Source organism: Glycine max, chromosome 6 (genome assembly GCF_000004515.6).
Source record: "Glycine max cultivar Williams 82 chromosome 6, Glycine_max_v4.0, whole genome shotgun sequence".
Classification (NCBI taxonomy): domain Eukaryota; kingdom Viridiplantae; phylum Streptophyta; class Magnoliopsida; order Fabales; family Fabaceae; genus Glycine; species Glycine max.
In genome coordinates, this window is record NC_038242.2 from 39,125,302 (window position 1) to 39,150,514 (window position 25,213).

At 33.7% G+C, this 25,213-nt stretch overlaps 1 protein-coding gene across 10 annotated transcripts; it reads right to left on the minus strand.

Moving 5' to 3' along the window:
* Nucleotides 1-2,218: 2,218 nt before the first annotated feature.
* On the minus strand, nt 2,219-9,022 carry LOC100526989 (glycosyltransferase family protein). 10 transcript variants are annotated; one of them, XM_006580886.4, is made up of 5 exons: nt 8,847-9,022; nt 6,781-7,034; nt 6,247-6,343; nt 2,541-2,624; nt 2,279-2,426 (listed from the first exon to the last, which is right to left on the minus strand). In XM_006580886.4, exons 2-5 carry the CDS (start codon nt 6,958-6,960, stop codon nt 2,368-2,370), a joined length of 420 nt encoding a protein of 139 aa, XP_006580949.1. In that variant the 5' UTR covers nt 6,961-7,034; nt 8,847-9,022; the 3' UTR covers nt 2,279-2,367. The 10 variants fall into 10 exon arrangements, with proteins under 10 accessions (NP_001236939.2, NP_001349670.1, XP_006580949.1 ...); XM_041015976.1 differs by having other exon boundaries at nt 6,781-7,029; nt 8,639-9,022; XM_041015974.1 differs by having other exon boundaries at nt 8,639-9,022.
* Nucleotides 9,023-25,213: the final 16,191 nt, after the last annotated feature.

Genomic DNA, 25,213 nt, shown 5'->3' on the forward strand with positions numbered 1-25,213 from the left:
CATGTGATATTGTTAAATGGTTAAGAAGGGTTGGTTTAGCATGTTTAAGAAGCTCTTTTTATGGGACACACATTCCTCACAAGAGAAGGTAAAATGTTTTGCCTCTTTGACTAAAATTCTTTTTCAGAAAATTGTGCTGCTCAAGAGACATAAGCCCCCCTTTTTTTTCATAAGGAGAAAAGAAGAAGGCTTGGATATTTGGGAGGGTTAAGACCAAGAGATTGCCTTCAATTACAACTCGAACTAGGCTAAGATGACCAAATTGTTGTGAACTAAATATACTGTGCATAGTAAACAAAAAATGTGTCCATAGCAAAATTTAATTCAAACCAAAAAAGCCCCAACAGGTTCCAAGAATATAATATACAACTTCATAGTTAACAATGCTCTTGCTAAATTGACAAACCAAATTGTGACAACAATCTAATAAAAAGAATCCAAATTACAGGTATTATTTAATCTTCTACCAAAGTAATACACAATGTTGAAAAAAAATTCTATAATATATAAAGTACATACAATTCAGACTTGAAACAAACACCTTGTGAGAAAGAAACTCAATCCACCAACTTAATCAGTAACTTGCAAATTTCAGAACAAAAAGACACCAAATTCAAAGTTATTGTATTCTACAAATAATCCCCCAAATTTCAAAGTATTATAAACTAACCCTAAATCCTAATTTAAAAAAAACTCACTATTTTTAAATATTTGCCAATTTTAAAAATTAAAGATGAAACTTACGGATAAACTTGATCCGTAAGATGGTTGATGAAACTTATGGATCAAGTTGATCCGTAAGTTTCATCAACCATCTTACGAATCAAGTTGATCCGTAATCTTCACTTCTGCTAACAAGTTTTTACGGATCACCTATAAAACGTTTACAGATTAAATAACAATGCCGGCAATGCCGGCAATCGAAGACGAACAACTACTTACCTCGACAATGCCGACGCGGAGGGAGAACACCACCCTCAAAATGCCTGGCCTACTCAACACTAACGAGCACCACGATCGCAGAACACAGACTCCCGACGTGGATGAAGAAGACGACACTCACGGGGAGAACGCGGCGCGGAGGACCTCAACGGTGGGTCAAGCTTTTCTGAAACCAGCAACCACTTCACGCAAACAAAACGAAAGGAAGAAGAACGCGACTGAGGTGAGGTCACGGGTGAGGAAGGGGACCAAAACCACTTCACGCCAGCAAGAAGAAGAAAAAATGGTGAGGGATCACAAGGAAGAAGAAGGCCAACGTGGGAGGGAGGGAGGGAGAGAGATGAACCGTTTTTCTTTTTTTTTTTTTTATATAAATTAAGCCAGGGATACAAACGTATTTTTGCATCAACTGCTGGGTGCACCAGTAAAAATGCTGGGTGCACCTAGCAACACTTTTTTATCTGTAGTGTTTATATTTCTGTGCTAATACGCTGATGCATCTTCCTTTTGTTGCAGAACTTCGTGGGATTGTCTGGAACTGGTGGTTACATTACTACTAGCTCAGACAAACAAGGCATTTCATTTGTCCTTTTTCGTTGATTTATTAGTTATCATTGATAATTGTTGGTGAGTTCCTCTCATTTTATTATTCTAAATGTGCCGTTAGAAGAATATTGCCTTTGGATACCTTTTTGATAGATACTATTATAGACAAAGTTGTTAAAATATTTGAATTATCTGGAGAAGTGGGAATATAGTGCAGTAATTCCATTGATAGGTTTATGAATAACTGTTATGTTATGGTATGAACCACTAGCCTTATACGTGTATCTAAATAGTGGTTTTAGAATAATAGACCCAAACCTCATGCCTTTTTTCTTGAATTATATTAATTAAGATATTGTTCTATGTTAATTATGTGTTCATATACCACAAGGCTTTTCCCATGCCAGCATTATCTATCAAATTCTACAGTTGGGACCCTCTTTCTGGGAAGAAAGTGGATGAGTCTGCAGAGTTTATCACTTCTGTTTGTTGGCGCAGTCAGTCCTCCACCTTACATGATACAAATTCCACAGGAAATATCAAAATTCTGGAGACGACTTAGGTTAGTCTTTAGTTGGGAATAATGATTGTAAATGATTGGCTTTGTGTTGGCTCCTTTTCGCAAGCTGATTTCTTGAATTAGCGGAGAAGAGAGAAGTGGAGGTGGCAGTGGTGGAGTAGACGTAACTGGCTTTAAGGAAATTTTTAATCTCAAAAACGTTTTTTTTTAATCCTGTATATATATTGCTTGCATCGACATGATATTCAATTCAACATTTAAGACTGAATATTTAGGGGATCCAAATATTACATAAAATGATTATCATCCCTCACAAAGACTTTTAACCCTAGAGATAGAGGGGAGAAAAAGGCTTTAGATCAATCATCAGGAAAACCAAGGAGATTGTTTATATGCTTGGCCACTGGTGTAGCATCACCTGGAGAGTAAGGAAAGAGAGAACTTAAATCCATATTTGCTATAGTTTGATGGAGTGTTTGAGGACTAGCACAATACAGATGTTTTCTATCAGCAAGTTCTTCTGCTAACTCACTTTGATGATTATCCATCAAATCTTCATTTACAACCACAATTAAAGGTTTGCCCAGCTGCAATGTCTCAAATATGCTACCCGACCCTGCATAAATTCAGAATATTTACAGTTAGTTACCTATAGCCCCAAACAATAACAACAAAAATAGAGGTTACCTAACCCCAACCCTAACAATAATAACAACAGAAACAAAGGTTACTTGAAGTTTCGTCATTGTTGTCCTCTTTTATGTGAATGTCCTCTCAGCTTAATCACAGTACAGCACCAAATTCAAGTGTTTCTTTTCAAATTATTATTTCTAAAAAATAGTGGCAAATGGAATAACAATGCTTTCTACCTGGAAAGTAATGGAATAAAAATCCCTGCCAAAATCAACTCACAAAATCCATTTTAAATAAGATAATAAGATACAACCAATTGACTTCCGTCACTCTGAAACTTGTCACATCCTTTATAAAGCTTGAAACTATTGAAGGAAATAACGATATTCAATAATGTACAGCAGGTATGGGCAGCACAATTATGAATAGGAGGAACTCATCCACTAACAACATTGGTGTTATCCGTAATACCCAACAACCATTTCCATTTTATGTGGGGAAAAGAAGAAGGAATGATAAAGCAAATGAATATAGGTTATATTCTTTGCTCCCTTAAACCAGTGTCACAATTGCACCCAGTACATTGAACCAATAGCTTTCTAATCCAAGTTTGTGTTTGAACCTAAACTGGGGAGGCTCACATCAAATGGGCCCAAGGAATGAAGTGGCTCAGCCCCTAGTAATTAGGATGATGAGAATTGAGATCCAAGTGAGTTAGGAAAGGATCCATTAATAATGGACTGTTGGTAGTTATTATCAATGTTGTTAATGGCGGATGACGGTTCATAGCGAAAAGCCAAAAATCCGCCATAAAAATATGACGGATGGCGTAACAGAAAATGGCGGATGTCATGGCGGACAAAAAAAAAAAATATACATATATATAATTATAAATAACCAAGTTAAAAAAGTTTCATGAGTTCATACAATAACCAAGTACCAACACCAAATAAACTCATTAAAGTGTTCAAAATAAGAAAAGGATAAAAACATAATGCAAAGTGTAAAGTGCCATTTAAAAGAGGACTGAACAGAAAAAAAATGTGGTGTCAAATAGAAAAATAAAATAAAAATGGGTGTCAAAAATAAAAAAGGGTGTCAAATAGAAAAATGAAAAAAAAAGCTGCAGACATCAAAAACGGGTGTCAAACAGCAAAAAAAAGAAAACAAACAAAAAAACAAAAATGCACACTGAAGTTGCGCCGTCAACGTTTGCTGTTCGTGTGGGTGCAGGATGCGGGGTCGTATGCATATTGTGTCGCCTTCGCGGGGTCCTGCAGAAGCGGGGTCATCGGTGCTGGTCGCTGCTGGGTGTGGGGTCGTCGCCGCTGGTCGCTGCTGGGTGCGGGGTCGTCGCCGCTGGTCGCTGCTGGTTGCGGGGTGGTGCGTGCAGGTCATGCTGCTGTGTTCTGTGCTGTGCGTCCTCCCACTGTGCTTTTGCACTTCAATTTCGGGTAGGGTTGGGTCGGGTCAGCCCAACACCTACCGCGCAAAAAACCAAAAAAAACCCGCTATTCCGCCATGGCTGCCATGGCTGTGGCAGCCGCCATGGCGCCGCCATACCCAACCCGCCACGCCACCGCTATTCGGTGGCATTTTTTCAAATTTCTGCCACGCTTTTCCGCCATGGCCGCTATTTGATAACACTGGTTATTATTAAGAATATATATGTCATAGAAAATGACAGATTTTGTGTTAGCAATTTTGAATTAGAAGTTGGATGATGGCAGTTACAACAATAAAAGCCTTATACCACTAGGTGAGGTCGGCTAGATCACATGACGCCAAAGTTTCAGAAAAAATAATTAGGAGTATGTATCTGGTAGAAGGGTGTGAAATTACTAATTAGAAAAGTGTGATTATTTGTAGATAGAGAATATTCTCTGTAGGAGACACTGTCTCTACAACAACCAGTGTATTGCCATATTGTGTAATTTGTGTTCATTATTATATTTTATTAGCTTATCAATTGGTTCTCTATCCTAGGCCTTGTTAGGAATGCTGTCTAAAGTAGATTATTAGTTATCCAGCTATGAATAGAGGCAGAGAAAATAAAGGCAGTTAGCTTGTCAGTTTTGGTTAGAGAGACTGAGCACTCAAACTCTTGCAAAAGATACTGTTGTTATATCATTCTTGCTCTTCTTGACCCTGGATACCCATTGATCCAATGTCGGAGGAGGGTATTCAATAAAATTTTCTTTCTTGTCTGTTTATAATATAAAATCTGAGGCACAAACTGTAATGGATCCATATAAACACTAAAACAAAGCTAGTTAGCATAAATTTTGCCATGTATTTTTTCCTTGTCATCCTTATGATGCAATGGAGAAGAGAGGAGTGGGGCCACCCCGTGACACTACGCGGCGGCATTCTAGCGCTGCAGCCTTGCAATGTTAACTACACTGGTTTCAACTAGTTTGACAAAAAAAACATGTTTAAGAATCCAAGATTTTCAACTTCAGTTATGAACTTTCCAAGTATTTTCATTACCCTTGGACACTTAATTTCAGTTATATACTTTTGACCTGTGTTCTGATTACTACAGGGAAGCCTATCTAAGTATGCTAAAGGTCCAAATAGCTCTTCATTTGATGTTCAATTTTATATTTTTATTGTTCATTAAACGTACAGCTATTAATGGATGCAGGATATTATTTCATAGGGAATAGTCACTAAAGGATACACTTTGATGTGGGACAGGAATTTGGGAAGACTTAATACATAACTCAACAGGTAAAGGTTATCAGATAGATGCTAAGTTCTGCCCGTCTTACTCATGCAGTTTCAAACAGTGTTTGCAGTAAAGATTATTTGGGAGTCAAAGGGCTGAACAACAGCATCAAGCCAAAAAGAACTTGGCTGCTTATTCAGAGAAATAATGTTACTCCAGCAGCAGTGGGATCCCATAGGATGTTATTTCAATAGTTCAGGGCACTTACCCAATGCTTCAATCATAATTCATATTATGCTTCCAACAATGGGATTCAGATGGGGAGTTTTATGAAATCAAGGCACGGCTGATCAAATAGCTGGAACTATATGAATGTATGGATTCTTGGAGGTCAACACCTCCTGAGCATTTACCTAACCCTTCATCTCAAGGACAAGGTGAATCTTTTTCGTGGGAATATTGTTAGAAACAGGCTCCTAATTGAGGAACCTTACCCTACACAAGCCCAAGATATCAAGTGATCCAACCCTCATTAGTTACGCCCTGTTAGGATGTTTTTAGAGTAGTTTACTAGTTAGTGAGCCACAAATAGATGCAGAGTGTGGAAGGGAAAACAGTTAGTTGGTAGTTTAATGAGAAAAGGACTGCAAATTCCTGGGGAAGACACCATTATTATCATTCACGCTCTTCTTGACCCTGGATACCCATTAGCCCAGAGTCGGACAAGGGTATGCAATAAAATTTCCGTATTTTCTCTTGTTGATCCCTATATTCTGAACTGGTATATCAGTTTGTTTCAAAGGAAGAAAGGTTCTCAAATATTAACCAAACACCATTGACACGAAATGATTCATCCTGACGGCTAATAAATCCACATGGATGGGAGAGCAGAATACAAAATATGTACGCATTAGACAAGTTGTAACTAGCATACCTGCATGGCTAATGACAAGAGAAGCTGATCTGAGATGATCTGCAATACTGGATGAAAAAGTGAAGTAGTCTACAGCCAAAGAACCATCTCCTTCAGACTACGATTCAAAAAAAAAGAAAAAGAAGTTAGTAATATGAATGAAAAGACTCAATAAAAGGAGAAGTATATGGTAAGGAAAAAGAGAATAATAAACTCTCCAAATTGTTATCTCCCTCCATTTCTGCAGTCCGTTAAACTGAGGTGCATGTACAGTTAATCATCGTTAGTTTGTTTCAACGGGTTGTTAAGTTGTTATTGAGTTTGTTACACAGATACATACATATTTATCTGATGATCAATGCAAAGTAAACCTTTCTTTCAAGTGAGCTTGGAAAGCTAGTTCAGTAAATGTTGAAGTGAGAATTTCACATGCCCATGTCAACATAAATTGATTTTATAATTTATTTAATAATTATTACAAATGAAAACTCACAACCAAAGAAAGTGGCATCAAATGAGAAAAAAAAGGGAAATAAATCAGAGAGGGGAAAGTACCTTAGTAGGAAGATAGGATCCACGACCCATTTGGATGAGAAGGTGGGTGTAGCCTTTTGCAAACAAGGCTTGTTTAACATTGTTGGAATCCACAGCTCTCACAAGAGCATCGAAACAGGTTGTCCCTACAGTCACAAAAACCACTCTCTTTTTCTTATCATTGCCTTCATCGTTCCCCATTTAGCAACACCCACTCGATTCAATTCAATTATAGTCTTCCCTCCCTTGTAGTGACACCAGAGACAGCAACTAGCCTTCAAGAGAATTGATTTCATCATTAAGCTGAGCATATCAATGAACAAAAACTATCGAGTGAAAACTGAGACACTACCCTTCTGGTCATTGTGTGTGACCATGGAGTTAGAAAAAGGAAATGGATTTTCTTTTTTTGTAGGTGCAGTAGCCCACTGGGTTGGGTAAACTGGGCCTAGGTCTTGTTGATTTTTTTTTCTAAATTGCCTTGTGATCTGATAAACATTAAGCAATGAGTTAACCTTGTTCCAGGTTCAAATAATGTCTTCCTTTTCTGTTTATCTAATTAAACTAATTAAAAAATATACATTATTAAAAAAATTATGGTTCCCCAAAGCAAAGTATTAAGCAATTAATTTAGGTGGTAAATATTTGAGTAAGGTCTCAAGTTCAAATTTTATATATGCAAAACCCAACTAGGGAGAGTTTTTTCTTGTGTTGGGGAGGTTCCTGGCTTCCCACCTCAAACAAAGTTGCCTAGTGTAAAAGATACATTTGATCCTAAACCAAAAACAAAACTTGAACCAGTCATTGACTCGGTCAGGACGTTGAGTTACTGGTGAAACTAACGAGTCATTGGTTGAACCGTTACATAAATTTCATATCTAAGAGAATTTCAAAATATTCAACACAAGCTAATATAAGGAGTCCTTACTCCAAATTGAAAGCCATTACCATCACACAAGGTTAAACAATAACAAACAAGATTTCATAAAAAATTAGTTCAAAACATAATTAAACAGCCAAAGTTTTATAATCTTTTTACAGCTCACAAATAATAACCACAACTAGATACAAATTTTGTTGCAGCTATCCCTTTGATGGGTTACATTGCAATTAAAGTTGAGATGGCTTATGCATGATTATAGAATCAAACTCCCCTTGTTGCATCCTATATCTCTAGTTTTGCCATTCACTACTGTCATTAAAATTTAAATATCTTTTTTTCTACTTGAGTAAAGTGCTTTTGTTCAGAACAAGTAAATGGTTTTGAGCTCTGCCAATTTCATTCTTTCTTTGCCAAACCTCAGCCAGGATAAAAGAAGAGGGTTTAGTTAGGCAGTTGACAAACTTATGGTCTTTTCAATTTACAAGTTAACATTAACAATGAACTTTTCAATTAGATTCATGTTATCAGATTCAAACATGCTTCTGTGGTACTTATGGTCTTTCTATCCACAAGCTTCTATCACAAGTTACCATTAATGGTCAGAAATTTACTGCTATATAGCTTCTCTTTTCTAAGAGTTTCTCTTTTCTTGCAAGTAGATCTTAACCTCAAGATCTGATCTTGCTACGATCCATTATTAAAATATTTTGTTGGATCTCCACGTGAAGATCCAGTTCTTCTACAAGAACTCCCAAGATCTGCAACAATTTAAGAAAAAAAATTGATTTTTTACTCTCTCTCCACAACATCCCAGCAGGAAGCAACTGCTAGCAACGGAAAAAAATGGAGCTTTGAGGAGAAGGAGAACAACCAGATACACAACAACACCAACACCAACACCAACACCAACACAGATCTCAAATCATGAACGATTAAAACCGAAAAAAAAAAAAAAACAAAACAAAAAAAAGAACAGATCAGGAGAGGGAGTGTCACCGTCTTCGAAGGAACAGAGGAGCTGCACCCTCTTAGGTCCATTTCCTCCCCCATATTCGCCGGGGCGGAGGGGCGCGCGGAGAGGGGAGGTGGGTGGTGGAAGAAAAAAGGGAGAGGGAGGAGAGGGTTGGGGCGGAGAAGGATGACCAAATCAGCATAGCAGAGATGACTTTGATGTAACAAATAAAAATTACAAAATAAAACTCACGATGATTCGGTCAATTTGTGAGAGAGTGAAGCGGTGAGCGACAGTGTGTCGGAGAATCGGAGCGCCGCCGTGTGTGAAGCCGATCTATAGCGGCTCCCAAATTGGCGGTGAAGCTATGGGGATTTCGAAATGCTCAATGTTTCAGTTAACTGGTGCAGCCCAATTTACTGGGGGTATTTTTTTTTTTTTTAAATTATCAATGCTATGATTTGTTTTTTAATTGAAGTAGTAAATCTTTTTGTTTTTTTTTTTTTAATTTACAACTTTAAGTTTGTAAAGTTTTTTTTTTTTTTTTACTTCAAAGCCTTTAAGTTTTTTTAAAGTCGTAAATAAATATGACTTTTATTATTTTTTTTTATGTTTTTTTTAAATTGAAAACAATTTTGTAAATTTATTTATTTAATAAATAAATATATTTTTACTTTTTTTATTTTATTTAATATTTTATATTAAATAAAAAATATTTAAGAATATACAAAATGTTAAATAAAATAATATAAAAATTACATACAAACTACTAAATAAAACTAAAAAAAGTAAAAAAAATATTTATTAAATACTTGAATTAAAAAATTATTTATAATTTTTTTAAAAATAATTAAAGTAAAAAAAAATTGAAGTCATATATTTATTTACAACTTCTAAAAAAACTTTACCACTTAAAAGTCATAATTATTTTTAAAAATAAATAGAAATCATAAAAAAATTTATGACTTTAGTTAAAAGAAGTTTTAAAAAAATAGAAGTAGTAACGAATGTTATTACTTTCCGCTTAAAAGTCGAAACATCTATTACGACTTACCCTAAAATGGATAATAATTCAAAAACAACTCCTAATTAGCAATTTCAAAAGAAATTACCCCCACTTGTTAAATTGGGCAGTGCATGAGTCACTCTTTATTTATTTATATTTTTATTGTACTAATGTTTTTTATACTATTTTTTATAACTCACTTTCACGTTTCAACTCTTTCTTAAGGTTATATTTGATAAAATTACTTGAAAAATTAGTTAAAAGTAAAGACTAATAGTTAGAAATTAAAAAATTAACTTATTAAATAAGAATTATTAGATAAAACTAACGGTTAAAATAGTTAAAAAATATAAAATGACAGAAATAAGCATATTTATTTTTTACTATTTTATGTTATATTTTTCATGTTAAGTATTCTATTATTAATCTTATATTATTTCTTAAAATATTTTTTAATCAAGTTTAAAATAATATAAGAAATACTCTTAAGTAGACATTATATATTTATTATGTTAATTAGTATAATAATTAAAATAAATCATCTTATATAAAATTATTCAAAAAATAATAAACAAAATATAGTGTTGAAATAATAAATTAAATATTATAAGTGGTATAATGGTTGAAATAAATATTGTAACATAAAAAATGTAAAATATAATAACAAAAAAAAACCTATCATCTATCATTATTAATGTCTTGATTTATACTGCTAGATTAATAAAATAAATACTATAATCATTAAATTAAGAATGTAATATAAAAATTTCTATAACATAATATAAAAAATAAAATAAACTAGAATACACATATGATCTATTATTTCATATTAAATTAGCAATATTGTTGCAAACTTCTTTCATCTCATTAGATGTATCCTCTATATTTTTGTTCGTGTAGATTATATTCCACTTGGGTGCTTGGGTTTGTGAAGGCTTGTTAGTACCATTAGCTAGACTAGGTGCTTGAGTGCTACTATGATCTTGTTCATGTGGTTTGGGTACTAAACTCATGTATGAAATTAGGCAAAAAAAAATAATATGATTTCCATTTAACAAATCTTACACTTGAGAAGCATATTGATTATATTCCCTATAAACAACACTTCCATCTCTCTTATAATCAGTGTCTTTCCTATTAATTTCTTTTATCTCCTTTCTCACCATTCACATTCTCAAATTTCACAACTTCATCAACAATAGAATCCATTGAGGGTGCAACAACATTTTCACCAATTGAATAACTGTCTTCAAATGGTTGCCTCCATAATTCATCAAGTGAAGGATCTGTTGATTTATTATGAAATCTTTTAACCTTAGGTTTCTCCTACAAATAAATGGATAACTAATCATTAAAAATTGCTCTTTTCTTAGGCAAAAGGGATTATCATTACAAGGCATAAGACATGTTAACCAAATTACAAAAGTAATGCCTTACAAAAAGGATGAATTATCCTACACCACTAAATTCATAACTTATGAAAATCAAATAAATCTAAGCAAATAATACCCTCACTAAATGCAACCCTTATAATTTATGAAAGTTTGAACAATTTCAAAAAAAAAAATCAAGAATAAATGTTGAATGGTAAAGAGAACCTATCGAAGCACAACCGTTATCAACGCCTATGTTTTTTTTCATTGTTTTTCTTTTTTTACTCATCCATACTGGAAAATTTCACAATCAAAATACTATAAAGAGAACCTATCATAACATTATATGGGGAGTGGAAAAAAAATTAAAAATACCATTACCTGAAGAAAAAAGGTTAGTGTGCCTGTTGTGAAATAAAACGAAGGGGTCTGCATGTTAGAGGGAAAAAGAAAATGACAAACATATAATTGAGTAAAAAATGAAAAACAATAAAATCTTGGTTTATTTAAAAAGGGTAAGTAGGAAATTTGATAAATACATTAAGGATAAAAATGAATAAAATATAAAAAGCTAGAAACTAACGTTTTAAAAAATGCTACTTCAAGTAACATTTCAAAAAATGCTAGAAGCTACTAAAAAATCTTACTTATTGAGAAGCCAAATGAGCTTTTCAGCTAGTAAAAGAAGCTAGATGAAATGTCTTGCTGAACATAGCCTAAGTCTTTTGCTCGACTCTCACAATGCTCGCTACGATCGCAGCCTCTACTGTCTCACGGTAGCACCCTCTCTCTCTCTCTCTCTCTCTCTCTCATGCACAATGGTTCAGAGTAGATTCATGTCCCATCTCTGTGATTTAGGTTTTGATTTCAATTTCAGTAATTTGTGAATCAATGCTTGGACAAGAAGATATGAGCCTGTGATTGTGTGTTGTTTGCTTAAGCAGTGCATGAAAGAAAAGAAGAAGAAGGGGGAATCAATGTGATCATGTAGATGAATGGGTCATAGTTTATGAATACTAGGTACCATACTCCTTTTTTGGAGTAGATGAGAAAGCTCAAAATATTTTCTTCTTTGTGTGTTTGTTGAATTACTAATTACTTTTAAATAATTGGTGTAATTGTCAAATTTTCCTTCTAACTTCACCTAAATTTTGTCACTTTCTGAAACATGAAGAACATGGAAGAGAGATTCTTTTTTTTGGCATGGATTTTTAGAATGGAACCTTAAGTCATTACTTATCAAGGTTTTAAATATCAGTTGTAGTTGTGTTTGTTGATATCATGGACAAATGCAACCGATGTGATCCCAGTTGTGATCGCAAATAATTAAAAAATCTTGATGTTGCAATCCAAATCACGGTTGCAGACTGTTTATTAAAACCTTGCTACTTATAATAGGATTGAAATTAACAGGTCTATTTATGTTTTTTACTACTCTAGATACTTTCAATTTTGTTTCCATAAGCCAATGTTGATTTCTTTCCTTCATGGTGGCAATTTTTTAATGGTATTGTACTAATTTTTCCATTTAGCTATGAGCCTATGAGGATACGTTTTTACCATCCTTTCTTCTATCATGTGTTTTGTTGCCTATGACAAGGTGTAAATCACCTAATCATCTCATAATTGTTTCTGGTTATTAGGATTGGTAATTTTTTTTTGTCGTAGGTGTATTTCAATTGTTTCTTGTTCTTAGAATGTCATATTGAACACTACAATGTCGAAGATTAAGTTGAAAACTTCTAAAGAATCCAAGTTTAATAAACAAAAAAGTATTTTGTTTACAAAGATATAGTAAAAGTTGCATAAAGGTTGCCCATTGTTACCAAACCAATGCTTGATAGTAATTTTACATACTTCTTTTAAGTCTGCAAACCTTTGAAGTTGAACAACTCCTTTAACAATATTCCATATAGAAAGTTGAGCCTCTTATATCCTTACAATATAATTATATGCTAGGATGGTGTTATAATGAAACATGTGCATGAACTAATCATAACTTTGATTACTAGTATAATGTCTTACCTCCTCTTTGATCGCTAGCTATACTTTTCTCAATAATTTATTAAATTAAATTATCGTAGTTTCTCTTATTCTACTTGTTGAGTTAAAAAAAATGATTTCTAAGTTTTTCTTAAAGCGATGGATCTAAGTTTTTCTTGAAACTAAATATATTAATAAACTTGTGTTGTTTGTAGAAATGTGTTGGAACACTTGATGAGATAGATATGTGTTAACTCTCTAAAATAGTCTGCACTACTATGAAATTTATCAGCAAATGTACTGAGTCACAAGTAATATAAAATGCTAAGAACCGAGTATCGAATCACAGGAAGTTTGTTTCATTCAAAAAAACATTCATTCAATAAGTAGACATTTGTATAAAACCAGGAAATAGAAATAAGCAAAGATATTTTCTTTAATCCTAAATGTGAGAGATAAACAGATGATTAAAACGTTGGGTCCTTCTACTGAGTAACTTGATGTAATTAGATATTTTTCTCTATTTAAGGTTGTTTCTGTGTTCTATGTTGAGGACAACTATCCCAAACTAGGATTCTTCGCATGAATGGGCTAATTCTATTTAAACCTCGTTCTCTGATCCCTCGTCGAACTTAGCCTAAACGAATTGGATTGAGATTACAGCATATTGGAAACTAAATCCCTGCACTTCGTGTCCAGACATACAGTTCTCTAGCCCGCCCTATCAAGTTCTAAGGATTTAAAACACTTTCTAATGCTAAAAATCCTAACTTTACACACACACGGGTGATCAGTCCACAAGTATGTACGAATTAAATGTAGATAGAAGCAATGAACACATAAAAACAACTTTCAATAGATAGTAAAGAGTTTTACATCAAGGCTGAGCAAAAATTCCCAACAAGAGCTTTAGTCTTCCATGGCAAGTTATCACCTTTCAGCTACAATAGGGGGTTTTGGAAGCAAAATTCAGATTGCACAGTGGTGAGGATGTCTCCTCCACCTCTAGAAACCTAAAAATCACTCCTAAACCTAGAATCCTCTTGAAAGTTGAGATCTTTGGCTTTGCTGCGTCTCTCTTCACAAAAACTATCAGAGCTTCTTATTTTTCGCCAACTTTAGCTTTTAAGGGCTTTCTATCCTCGAAGGCTCGCTTAACGCCATTTTCATGCTAAGCGAGGGTTAGTGGATTTTGGCTTAGCGAGCCAGGCGCGCTTAGCGCCAGAAGAGACAATTGACTCGCTGGGCGAGCTAATGGCACGCTGGGCGCGTGCATGCTTGGCATTTTTCCAGATTCTCCTAACTCGCTAAGCAAGCTGAGTGCCTCACTTAGCGGATGTTGCTCGCTAAGCGCAAAGCCCTCGCTTAGCGAGACACTAGCTGCTTCAACCTTCTTCTTCTTCATCTTTTCACCAGAAATTGAAGTTGAACCACATTAATTCACAATGAAGGGAATACCTATTGAATAAAAACTAAACTAAACATAAAAATATGTACAAACCTACAAAAGGAACTATAAATTGGGGAAAAAAACATAATTTTATAAAGCTTTTCAATACAAAAGTTAGTTGTAAATGATAACTAACAATATGTCGATGACAGTTCATAATTTTATCTCTTTATTCACGAATGTTGAAATTGTGTTCTAAATTGATGTTGAGTATATACAATTTTACTAAATTCTTGGAGATTTTTGTATTCTCTCCAAAAATAGTTAAAAAATAATGTTTAATTTTTAAATTATTAAATATTGTCTAATATGATTTTTTGAATTATTAAATATAATCCAATATAAAAATTATTTTGAAAATTATTAAATAATTAAATATCGACTAATGCTTATATTTGGTAAATTTTAAATTTAACTTTTTAAATAAATATTTGAAAATGAAATTTGTATTAGGTGATAATTGAATTATTCTATCCAAACAAAAAAATAAAAATAAAAATATTTGAATTACTTTATCTAAACAAAGCATTTGTAAAATGATGGGAATTCAATTGCAAGTAATTCAAATGTTAATGTATTTTTAATTTCCTTGAATTGCTAAAATTCCTAATTCACTGGGTAAGACTTTCATAATATCTCACTATTTCTTTCTCACATGGAGCATGCTTTTAATGCTTGATCATTCAACAATACAGGTGGGCATGGATTGGATTCTTAAGAATTCAATCCACATCCAATCCATATCTACTTAAATGGATTGGATCTTGAATCTATATCTATATTTTTTTAAAATAATTTGAATTCAAGATCCAATCCATTTAAGTGGATATGGATTTGGTCATATCCAATCTATATTCACTTAAATGCAATAATGATTTTTTTTATAATTTTTTTACTGTAATAAAAGTTGCAGCCTCTCACAAGTTGAGGTTGTTGTTGTTGTCTTGCAATTACCGAAATTGCAGAAAAATACAACAGGTGTTACAACTTTGATTGTGATGCTGTTGCAGGATCTTCAAGACAATAATATAGCAGCCATAGTTTTGAAAGACTAGTTTGACCCATCCAAAAACTGTTATACACTTCCAAACTGACTATGTTAATGTAACCGACAATAATTCTTAAAATCACAAGATATAATATGATCTGGATACTTTAAATAAATCAATAATATTTGTAAAGAGACAATGATCATATCTCATTAATACATAACTATATCAGTGTATGATGATCACAATTTACTAAAAAGTATGACGTGATCATAAGAAAAAACACATTTACAAATCTTCCCCATACTCAGGTATAAATAGAGAAATTCTTTCTCCAATGAACATGTCACAAAAGTTAAATATCTTCACTCAACATTTGTTAGAATGTCACAAAAGGTATCACTAGTCCTATCCAAAACAAGGCTTGACTCTAGATAATTGTCTTCTATTCAGTATAGAATACAAAGTAAAAGATAAAGTTGTAGTTGTAATCTTATTCCAAGTATAAAAGTTGTGTAAAAAACTTATTGGTCAATAAAATATTTTAGGAACACAAACAAAATTAAAAGATTCTCCTAGTATACATATCCAGGTGAATCATGTGAATACAGGTACTCCACCAATATTTGGCCATTTTCCTGGCAAAAGGACACTCTTTTCCCTAATTTTCTAAGACACTACACAAAATATCCAAAGTAGCACAATAGTGATCAAATTTGGATGGGGAGTTTTGAGAGGAATTGATTTTTTTAAGTGAATTCAAAATATCAGACATCAAAATGACATGTTTGGTATAGACCAATCTTGTTCTAGTTGAGTAAGAGCACTATAGACAACAAAGCTTGAAATTTTGAAATCCTTTATCTAACACTGCCTTGATAAACTCTGGAAATCATAAGCTTGAGACCTTCATTCCCAATAGTTATCTTGCAAATTACTAGTAATTTTGACAGATCTTTTTCACAAAACATTGAAAAACATAAGCTTTAGACCTTCCATCCCAATTTTCTCAGCTGCCAAACACAAAAGCAATGCTACAATTTAAAAAACACAAAGCAATTCATGCAAAACTTCGATTAACAACAGTTAACAGTTTACAAGTACATCTTTTTCTTACCAAATTTGTTAGGCACCACCAAACAAAGTATAATGACAAAAAAAGAATCAAGAAGAGAGAAAAAGGGTTACAATGATTTGGGGTTTGACAGCAATAGTGCAAGAGATTAGTCCCATCTTTGTAAAATGTAATAACACTATGTGTATTCAAATTGTATATTTTACAAGTTTACAATGTGAGAATAAATAGCATAGCAGCTTGTGCAAGCAATTAGTAATTAAGATAGGCTAGAAATAAGGCAACAAAATGACTGAGAATAAGGCAACAAATTAGCACCATAATGGCCAGTTAATTATGCAATATTTTGAATAAGTAACCGGTGCTAGAATGAAGGGCTGAAGGAGAGAATCAAGGAGCAGCATTGCCGGCACATGTGGATGTACCAATATGCCCCCACAATATGGAGGAGTGGTCAACGACACCAATCTTGGAGACAAGGAAATCATGTTGTGATCGAGAGAGAGGCTTTGTTGCTAGTTGGTGACTTGAAGGTACATGAGACACCGTGAGTTCACATTTGGCAATAATATCACGACCGAAGTGGTAATCAATAGATAAATGCTTCATTTGTGAATGGAACACTGAATTTTCACAGAGATACGTAGCACTGATATTATCTGAGAAGATGTTTGGCCGTTTAGGTATTTGGATCCCAAGCTCCATGAGAAGTTGTTGTATCCACAAGAGTTTAGACATGGTGGTTTCGATTGTGTGGTATTCAACCTCAATGGAAGATCTCGCAACTGTGGACTTTTTTTTGCATGACCATGAAATGGCATTGGGGCCAAGATAAACGATGTAGGCACTAGTAGACTTCCGATCAAAGTTGTCACCACCCCAATCCGCATCACAAAATGCAGTGAGATCAAGATTTTTTGTAGCAACAAGGTAGAGATCATGGAAAATAGTGTGCTTGAGATAACGTAGAATGCGCTCGAGAGCTTGCATGTGAATGGATGAGGGTGCTTGCATGTATTGGGATAACTTATTGACAACAAAAGCCACATCCGATCAAGTGAGGGATAAGTAGTGCAAGGATCCAATAAGACTGTGAAAGGAAGAGGAGTCATAGCTAGGTGTATCGTCATTAGTGTCAAGTGAGCAAGTGGTAGACATTGGAGTGCATATTGGCTTGGCATCAGTCATATTTCCTTTCTACAATATGTCTCTAATATAATGTTGTTGAGACAAGAAAATTCCACTGGATGTAGGAATGAGTTCGACACCAAGAAAGTGACTTGGTCTCCCAAGATCTTTGAGAGAAAATTTGGCAGCTAGAGTAGCCTTAAATTGACTTATGAAATTGTCATTGTTGCCTGTAAGAAGGAGATCATCAACATATACCAAAAAAATAGGAAGTGACATTATCGTGCTTGTAAATGAAGAGTGAAGAATCAAATTTGGTATTGAAAAATCCATAGGCAACCACAAAGGATTTTAATTCATGGTACCAAGCTTGAGGTGCCTACTTTAGACCATACTCGGCTTTATGGAGCTTGCACACATAATGAGGGAATGTAGGATGAACAAATCCTCGAGGTTGGTCCATGTAAACATTTTTAGAGATTGTACCATGCAAGAATGCATTATTAACATCCATTTGTGTTAGAGACCAACCTTTTGAGATAGCAATGCACAAGACTATTTTGATTGTTTGAGGTTTGATAACTGGACTAAAAGTGTCTTTATAATCAATACCTGGTTGTTGATGAAAGCCTTTAGCAACAAGTCATCCTTTGTGACACACAATGGATCCATCTAGATCTCTTTTCAAGTGAAACACCCATTTGTGCCCAATGATATTAAAGTGTGGTTGATTAGGAACTAGAGACCATGTGCCATTGGTCATGAGGGCTGTAAATTCTTCAGACATAGCTTGTTTCCATTCATGACATTGTAATGCTTTGGATACACATGTTGGTTTGTTTGCTGGTGGTAGTGGACGTTAGACACAGAAAAAATCTTCTTGGGTTTGACTATTCCAGCTTTCCCACGAGTGATCATGGAATGGTTTGGCATTGCCAAAGTTGAAGACTGTGAAGTAGAATCTGCTTCAATTGATTGAGATGAATATGAAACATGTACAAGTGATTGGTGGGGGAGTTGTATTGTGGTTGGGATGGAGGGAGAAGGACTCACAGGTTGAGTTGGTGATGAGCTATCATTTTGGGTTAATGAATTGGGAAGTGAATCGGGTGAGGTGATGACGGGTGAGTGGGGCCATTAAGGAAGGTCAATGATGGTTGGATTTGGAATTGGGATAACTAAGGTTAAGGATGGTGAATCATAATGTGGAATAATGAGAGGTTTTAGAGAGGCTGAAGGGGAGTCAGAGATTGGCAACGAATTTGGGTAATAAGGAAAAATGTCTTCTAAAAATTGGACATACCTAGAGTGATGGAATTTGTTTTTGAAATTGAAACAAATATAGGCACTTTGTGTAAGACTATACTCAATAAATAGACATGGTTCAGACCTTGGTTGAAGCATGTTATTTGTATAGGGTTTAAGCCAAGGGAAACAAAGACACCCAAAGGTTTTTAATTTCTTGTAGTTTGGTGGGGTTTTAAAAAGGACATGGTGAGGTGTGCTCATGTTAAGGCCATGGATGGGTAACCAATTGATTAGGTAGGCTGCTATTTGGAAGACAAAGGACTAGTAATGTGGAGGAAGAGAGATGTGGTTTAGGAGGCAATGAGCAATTTCAATGAGGTGGAAGTGTTTTCGTTCAGAGAGACCATTATGTTTAGAAGTATGGGGTGGGGTTGTGAAGTGGGAGATACCATTGGCCTGTAAGAATGGTCGAAGTTTGATATATTCTTCGCCATTGTTAGAATAAAGGGTTTTAATTTGGGAATTGAATTGCCTTTCTACCAAGTTCTTAAAAATTGGAAATATGATTGAGACAACAGACTTGAGTTTTAGTGGATAAAGCCAAACATACTTGGAAAAATGGTCCATGAAAATTACATAATAACGAAAACCATCAATTAAATTAACTGGAGTCGACCCCCATAAATCCGAGTACAAAATTTCTAATGGGTAAGAACTAGAAATTGAGGACGTTGAGAATGGTAGCTTGTGGCTTTTATTGGAAAGACAAGGTAGACATTTAGTGAGGGAACCATAATAGACAATGTTGTTTGACTTGAGTGCATGAAGAAGAGTTAATGGTGCAGGCTGACCAAGTCGATGGTGCCATAGCTTGAGTGTTGGGTTGAAGGTAGCAAAGGAAGTGTGTGGGGCAGGTGTATGCGGTTGGAGCCTATATGCATTGTCTTCATTCAGTCCTCGCAAAAGAATCTCCTTCGTGTGCAAGTTCTTTACCTCAAAATGCCAAGGGTAAAATTCAATAGAAACCTTGTTAGTTTGGCACAATTGAGAAACAAATATCAAATTTTGAGTAACATTGGGAACATAAAGGATATCATAAAGCTTTAAAGAAGAACCAGTAGTGGAAATAGTTGTTGAACTAGTATGAGTAATAGGAAGTTGATTACCATTTGCAACTTGAAGATTATTAGTTCCATGGTAATCTTTTTTATGGACAAATTGCTCATGTCATTGGTGATGTGATGGGATGCACCATAATCAAATAGCCAAGAGGGTGAAGATGAGTGAGAGACCACTTGTTGGGCCACATGGGCAGTTGGATGGCATGGCTTGTTTGGGTAGCCATGAATCTTGTAGCATTGCTTTGGTGAATGACCAGGTTTTTCACAGTATTGGAAAATGGTAGGATTGTTGAGTGGTGGCATGTTGGTGTTGGAGAGAGTAGGAGCGTAACCATGGTAATTGTTGTTGCGGCCAGTTTGATAGTGTCCTCGATCATTGCAATTATAATGGCACTAAGTAAGGTTTGCAATTATTGGAACCGGTGTCAAGATGCATTCTTCACGTTGCAGAAACATCTCAAAATCCACCAGCTTGCCATAGAGTTCGTTGAAAGCAATTGGTGAATCACGAGTGTAAATGGAAGCAGTAATTTCTCTGAAGGTTGGTCCAAGATCATTCAAAGCATGAATAACCATTTCAAGTTTATCAATAGGATGACAAATGAGGGCCAATTCATCAGCAATATTGTGGATTGAGTGTAAAAAAGTTGAGATAGAGGAGTTGCCTTTGGTTATGGAACTGAGCTGTTCCCTGAGTGACATAATTCTCAACTGGGATCAATTAGAAAAGGCAGGAGCAAGGGCTAGCCAAGCATCCCGAGAAGTATCAGCAGCAGCCATGACAAATTGTGCTTAGAATCGCACAAGCCAAGAGAAGCAAGGTAGATGAGTTTGTCTTGTCTGATCCAGAGGGAGTGAGCAGAATTGGATGATGTAGTTTCACCAGTGGCAGGGGGGCACGTTGTTGTGCCTATGACATAGCCTTCAAGATCACGAGCTATGAGAAGTGAATTAACTTGTTTATACCAGGCCGAATAATTGGTGTTGTTTAGCTTAATTGGAAGATGAGAGTTTGTGTTAAACTATATGAGGTCTTTGAGGCCATTGGAATCAGAATTGTTTGATGATGCCATGATGGGGATTGAAAAGAAGAAAAGGTTGTTGTAAAGCGATGGCTAATCTGATACCATGTAAAATGTAATAACAATATGTGTATTCAAATTGTATATTTTACATGTTTACAACGTGAGAATAAAAAAAGCTTGTGCCAGCAATTAGTAATTAAGATAGGCTAGAAATAAGACAACAAAATGGTTGAGAATAAGGCAACAGATCAACACCATAATGGCTAGTTAATTATGCAATATTTTGAATAAGTAATTGGTGCTAGAATGAAGGGCTGAAGGAGAGAATCAAGGAGCATCATTGCTAGCACATGTGGATGTACCAATACTCTTGATATCGTTGAGTTTGATGAAGCTTCCAAAGAAGAAATTCAATAAAAGCAAAATACAATCAAAGCCTAGGGGTTAATTAAAGTTATATTGGATTGAGGGTTTGAGAGAGGTAGAGAATGGATTGAGGGGTTGAGAGAGTGAGAGAACAATTTGAGTTTGTGATTTTAGATTGAGATTTGAGACTGGGTCGTGTTTCAGCCAGTAATGAAGTTGTTTGATCGTTTCAATCTTTTAGAGCATAACGATTGGATTTGGATTTGAGACTGCGTTTCCGCATATCAGCCTTTCGGGTGTGACGAGGTGTGGGGTTTGGATTTAGATTTCGGATCTGATGAGGGAAATGAGTTTGGATTCAAATGTCCACTTAAGATCCATGGATCGGGTAATGAATTTTGAATCTTTAAATTGAAATAATATGTGGATGAGTTTTAAAAGTCCAATCTATTAAAGTAATTTAAAATAGATTGGACTAGACTTGAAATTAGATCAGATTAGGATATTGGATTTTTTTGCCCAGGCTTATTCAATAGGGGATCATGAAGAGGACCATGATTCAATGCCACAACTCCCTAGAATTCTGCTACTACTTCATAGCCATAGAGCAAAACATGGAGTCTTTTTCATTCTTGATGAAGCCTCGTTAGTTGCTGCTTATGTTGGCAAAGTTAGTTCTTTTTTGGGTCATTCTCATCCCTCAGTTTCATGTTTTTATGAAAGAAATGAAGTTTTTCTCTCCCTAATCATTGCATGGCCTATTTCAGAAATACCAGATTTTGAATCCAGATGACATGCCAATTTCTTGCGGAGGAGAAATATGGCTTTGTTTACATTTTCTGTTTTGTTTTTTTTTTTTTTTATTCTCAGATTGCCCATAGGTAGATGCTGACATTATCAGCCACTTGAGTACAATGAAATTGGTAGTTTGGTTGTGTTTGGTCAATGGTTGATTGTGAAATAATTCATATTATGAATTTCGTGGTTTTGTATTCTCTAAGTGTCTAATTACAACCTCTAGCTTTGGTTGGTTCTCTGACTAATTTTTAGTTTTCCTTTAAAAGGAGTTTTACCTTGAATAAGTATTGTTTTTCTTGGTTAACTTGAGTCTGAATGTTTATTGAGCTTAGGCTCTCCTTCAAATCTTGAGTAGCCGACTTTGCTTGTCCGGTAGATTATGCACTATATTCATCAGGACTGATGAAGGAATTCTTATCAGAGTTGAACCACAAACTTAGATACCAAAAACACTAGGAAGCTTTTGCAATATGATGGGTAATTTTCTTTAGTCATAATTGTATTACTCCATAATCCATCCTTATTCTTGGTTCTTGTCATCACATCTCTGTCTTTTACTATCTTGAAATACTCAATCATTTTTGTAGCTGAGTTGCTGCAAAAGTTCAGTATTAAATCAAAAGGTTTGCCTGTCAACACATGTAAAGTAGAGGAGTTTTACCCATTTGGGGTATTTTTTGTTTTTGGTTTTCCATATAGGGTCTTTTCAAATTATTTCCAAGAATGAGGTAAGTTGTAATAGGTGCTACGACTTTTAAGTTACAAGTCGTAACATTTGTTACAACTTATTATTTTTTTTTAATTGATGTCGTAAAATTATTTATGACTCTAATGTAATTTTTTTATTTACGACTTCAAAGTCGTTAGATTTTTTTAATTTTTTTAATTTTACGATCATAAGTTTTTATTTTATTTTATATTTTACGACCTTCAAGTCGTATTATTTTTTTGTTTTTTTATATATTTTACTTGTAATTTTTTGTTTTAAATTTTTTAAAAATCATAAATAATTTTATTTATTTAATTATTAAATAAATATTTTTAATTTTACTTGTTATTAGTTTTATTTAATATGTTGTATATTTTTTTATGGTTTTATTTAATATGCTATATATTTTTTAATATGATTTTATTTAAATATTATATATATTTTAATATATTTGTATATTTAAAATTTAGATAATATTTTAATAAAAAAATACTAAAATTGAAAGGAGATATTAAAATTTTAAAATACTTTAATTTAAAAATTCAAGATATTTAAATAAAAATTACATATTTTTTAACAAAAAAATTAATAATGAGCTGATGTCCCACAACGAGTTCTAGAATAATCAACATCACAAGATGAGAGACCTGGACACATATCTAGAAGAATTTGTTGTGGGACATCATCTCATTATTAATTTTTTTGTTAAAAAAACATTTAATTTTTATTTAAATATCTTGGATTTTTAAATTAAAATATTTTAAAATTTTAGTATCTCTTTTTATTAAAATATTATCTAAATTTTAAATATACAAAATATATTAAATAAAATAATATTAAAAAATATATAACATTAAATAAAAGCATAAAAAATATATAAGATATTAAATAAAACTAATAACAAGTAAAATTAAAAATACTTATTTAATAATCAAATAAATAAAATTATTACCATTTTTGAAAATTGAAAACAAAAAAATAAAATACAAGTAAAATATATAAAAAAATATAAAACACGTAAAATATTAAAAAAATAAAAAAGCATTACGACTTCAAAGTTGTAAAAAAAAAACTGACGACTTTGAAGTTATAAAAAAAAATTACATTGAATCGTGAATAATTTTACGACTTCAATTAAAATAAATAATAAGTCGTAACAGATGTTACCATCTATAACTTAAAAGTCATAACACCTATTATGACTTTCCTAGTCTTTTGGAAATAATTTAAAAAGGATTCGCATATCAAAAAATCGGAAAAAAAAAAACCCCCAATCACTAAAACTCCCGTAAAAGTAGGTGAGTACTATAATACTAATAATTAGGCAATGCTAATTAAATTATCAATGTCTTTTGTGAAGAGTTCTTGGGCAATGCTAAATTATCAATGTCTTTTGTGAAGAGTTCTTAGGCGCTACCCTTTTGCTATTATAGGTCTTTCTTTTAGTTCTCCAAAGGCAGTTCAATTAAGGGACTATGTTAGTGATGGTAATTGTAATGAGAACCTTGTACTCGTGGTATAAGCTTTTGCAAGCCTTTATGTGAATTGTACAGACGAGGTTTATTCTGTTATTTCACTAATTAACTTAGATCGATGTTTGACTATTGATCAGGTTGGTACAATGGCTCATGGGAAAATTGATGCTGACTATATTGACGATCTTATATCAGGTTATTCCTAAAATAATTGTGTTTATTTCAGATTCAAGTCCAAAGTTGTGGTTACAATGCCTTTTCATATTGTATATAGTAGAGAATGAAGTTTTTGTGACGCTTATTATTAATAATGATTGGCGTGTATTTTGTATGCAAAATTTGGATAGGATAATTCAAAATTCCGAACAGCTGCATCATCTACAGATGTATGGTGAATTCCTGAATTTTCATGCCTGGTCTCGGAGCAGCTTCTATAAAAAAACTTTCTCCTAAACGAAACAGGAAACTTGTACAGCTTTTTAATGTTAAAATAAGGTTTATTGTGATCGATTATGTACGTAAAAGAGATTTGTTTTTGAATTGTTGCCCTATCATAGGACTTTACTCCTCATGATAGTTTGATACAGTCCTTGGGGGTCCAAATCATTCATATGCATCATTTCACTGACTATCAAGCTTTTGGAAGATTTTCAAAGTCTTACTCATGCTGCCGTGGAAATCTAGTAACCATAATTCAATGTATTTCTCAATGGTTAAAATTTAGCGTTTTCTACTACTGAAATCCTTCTAAAATTTTCATTTGTTTCTAATGATAAAATATTTGTGTGGGATTTGAATTTTTTCCAATACACCTTTTATGCTTAAACACTTTTGGACTTGGTGTGTGGATAATATGATGGGTGATCCTTTAAT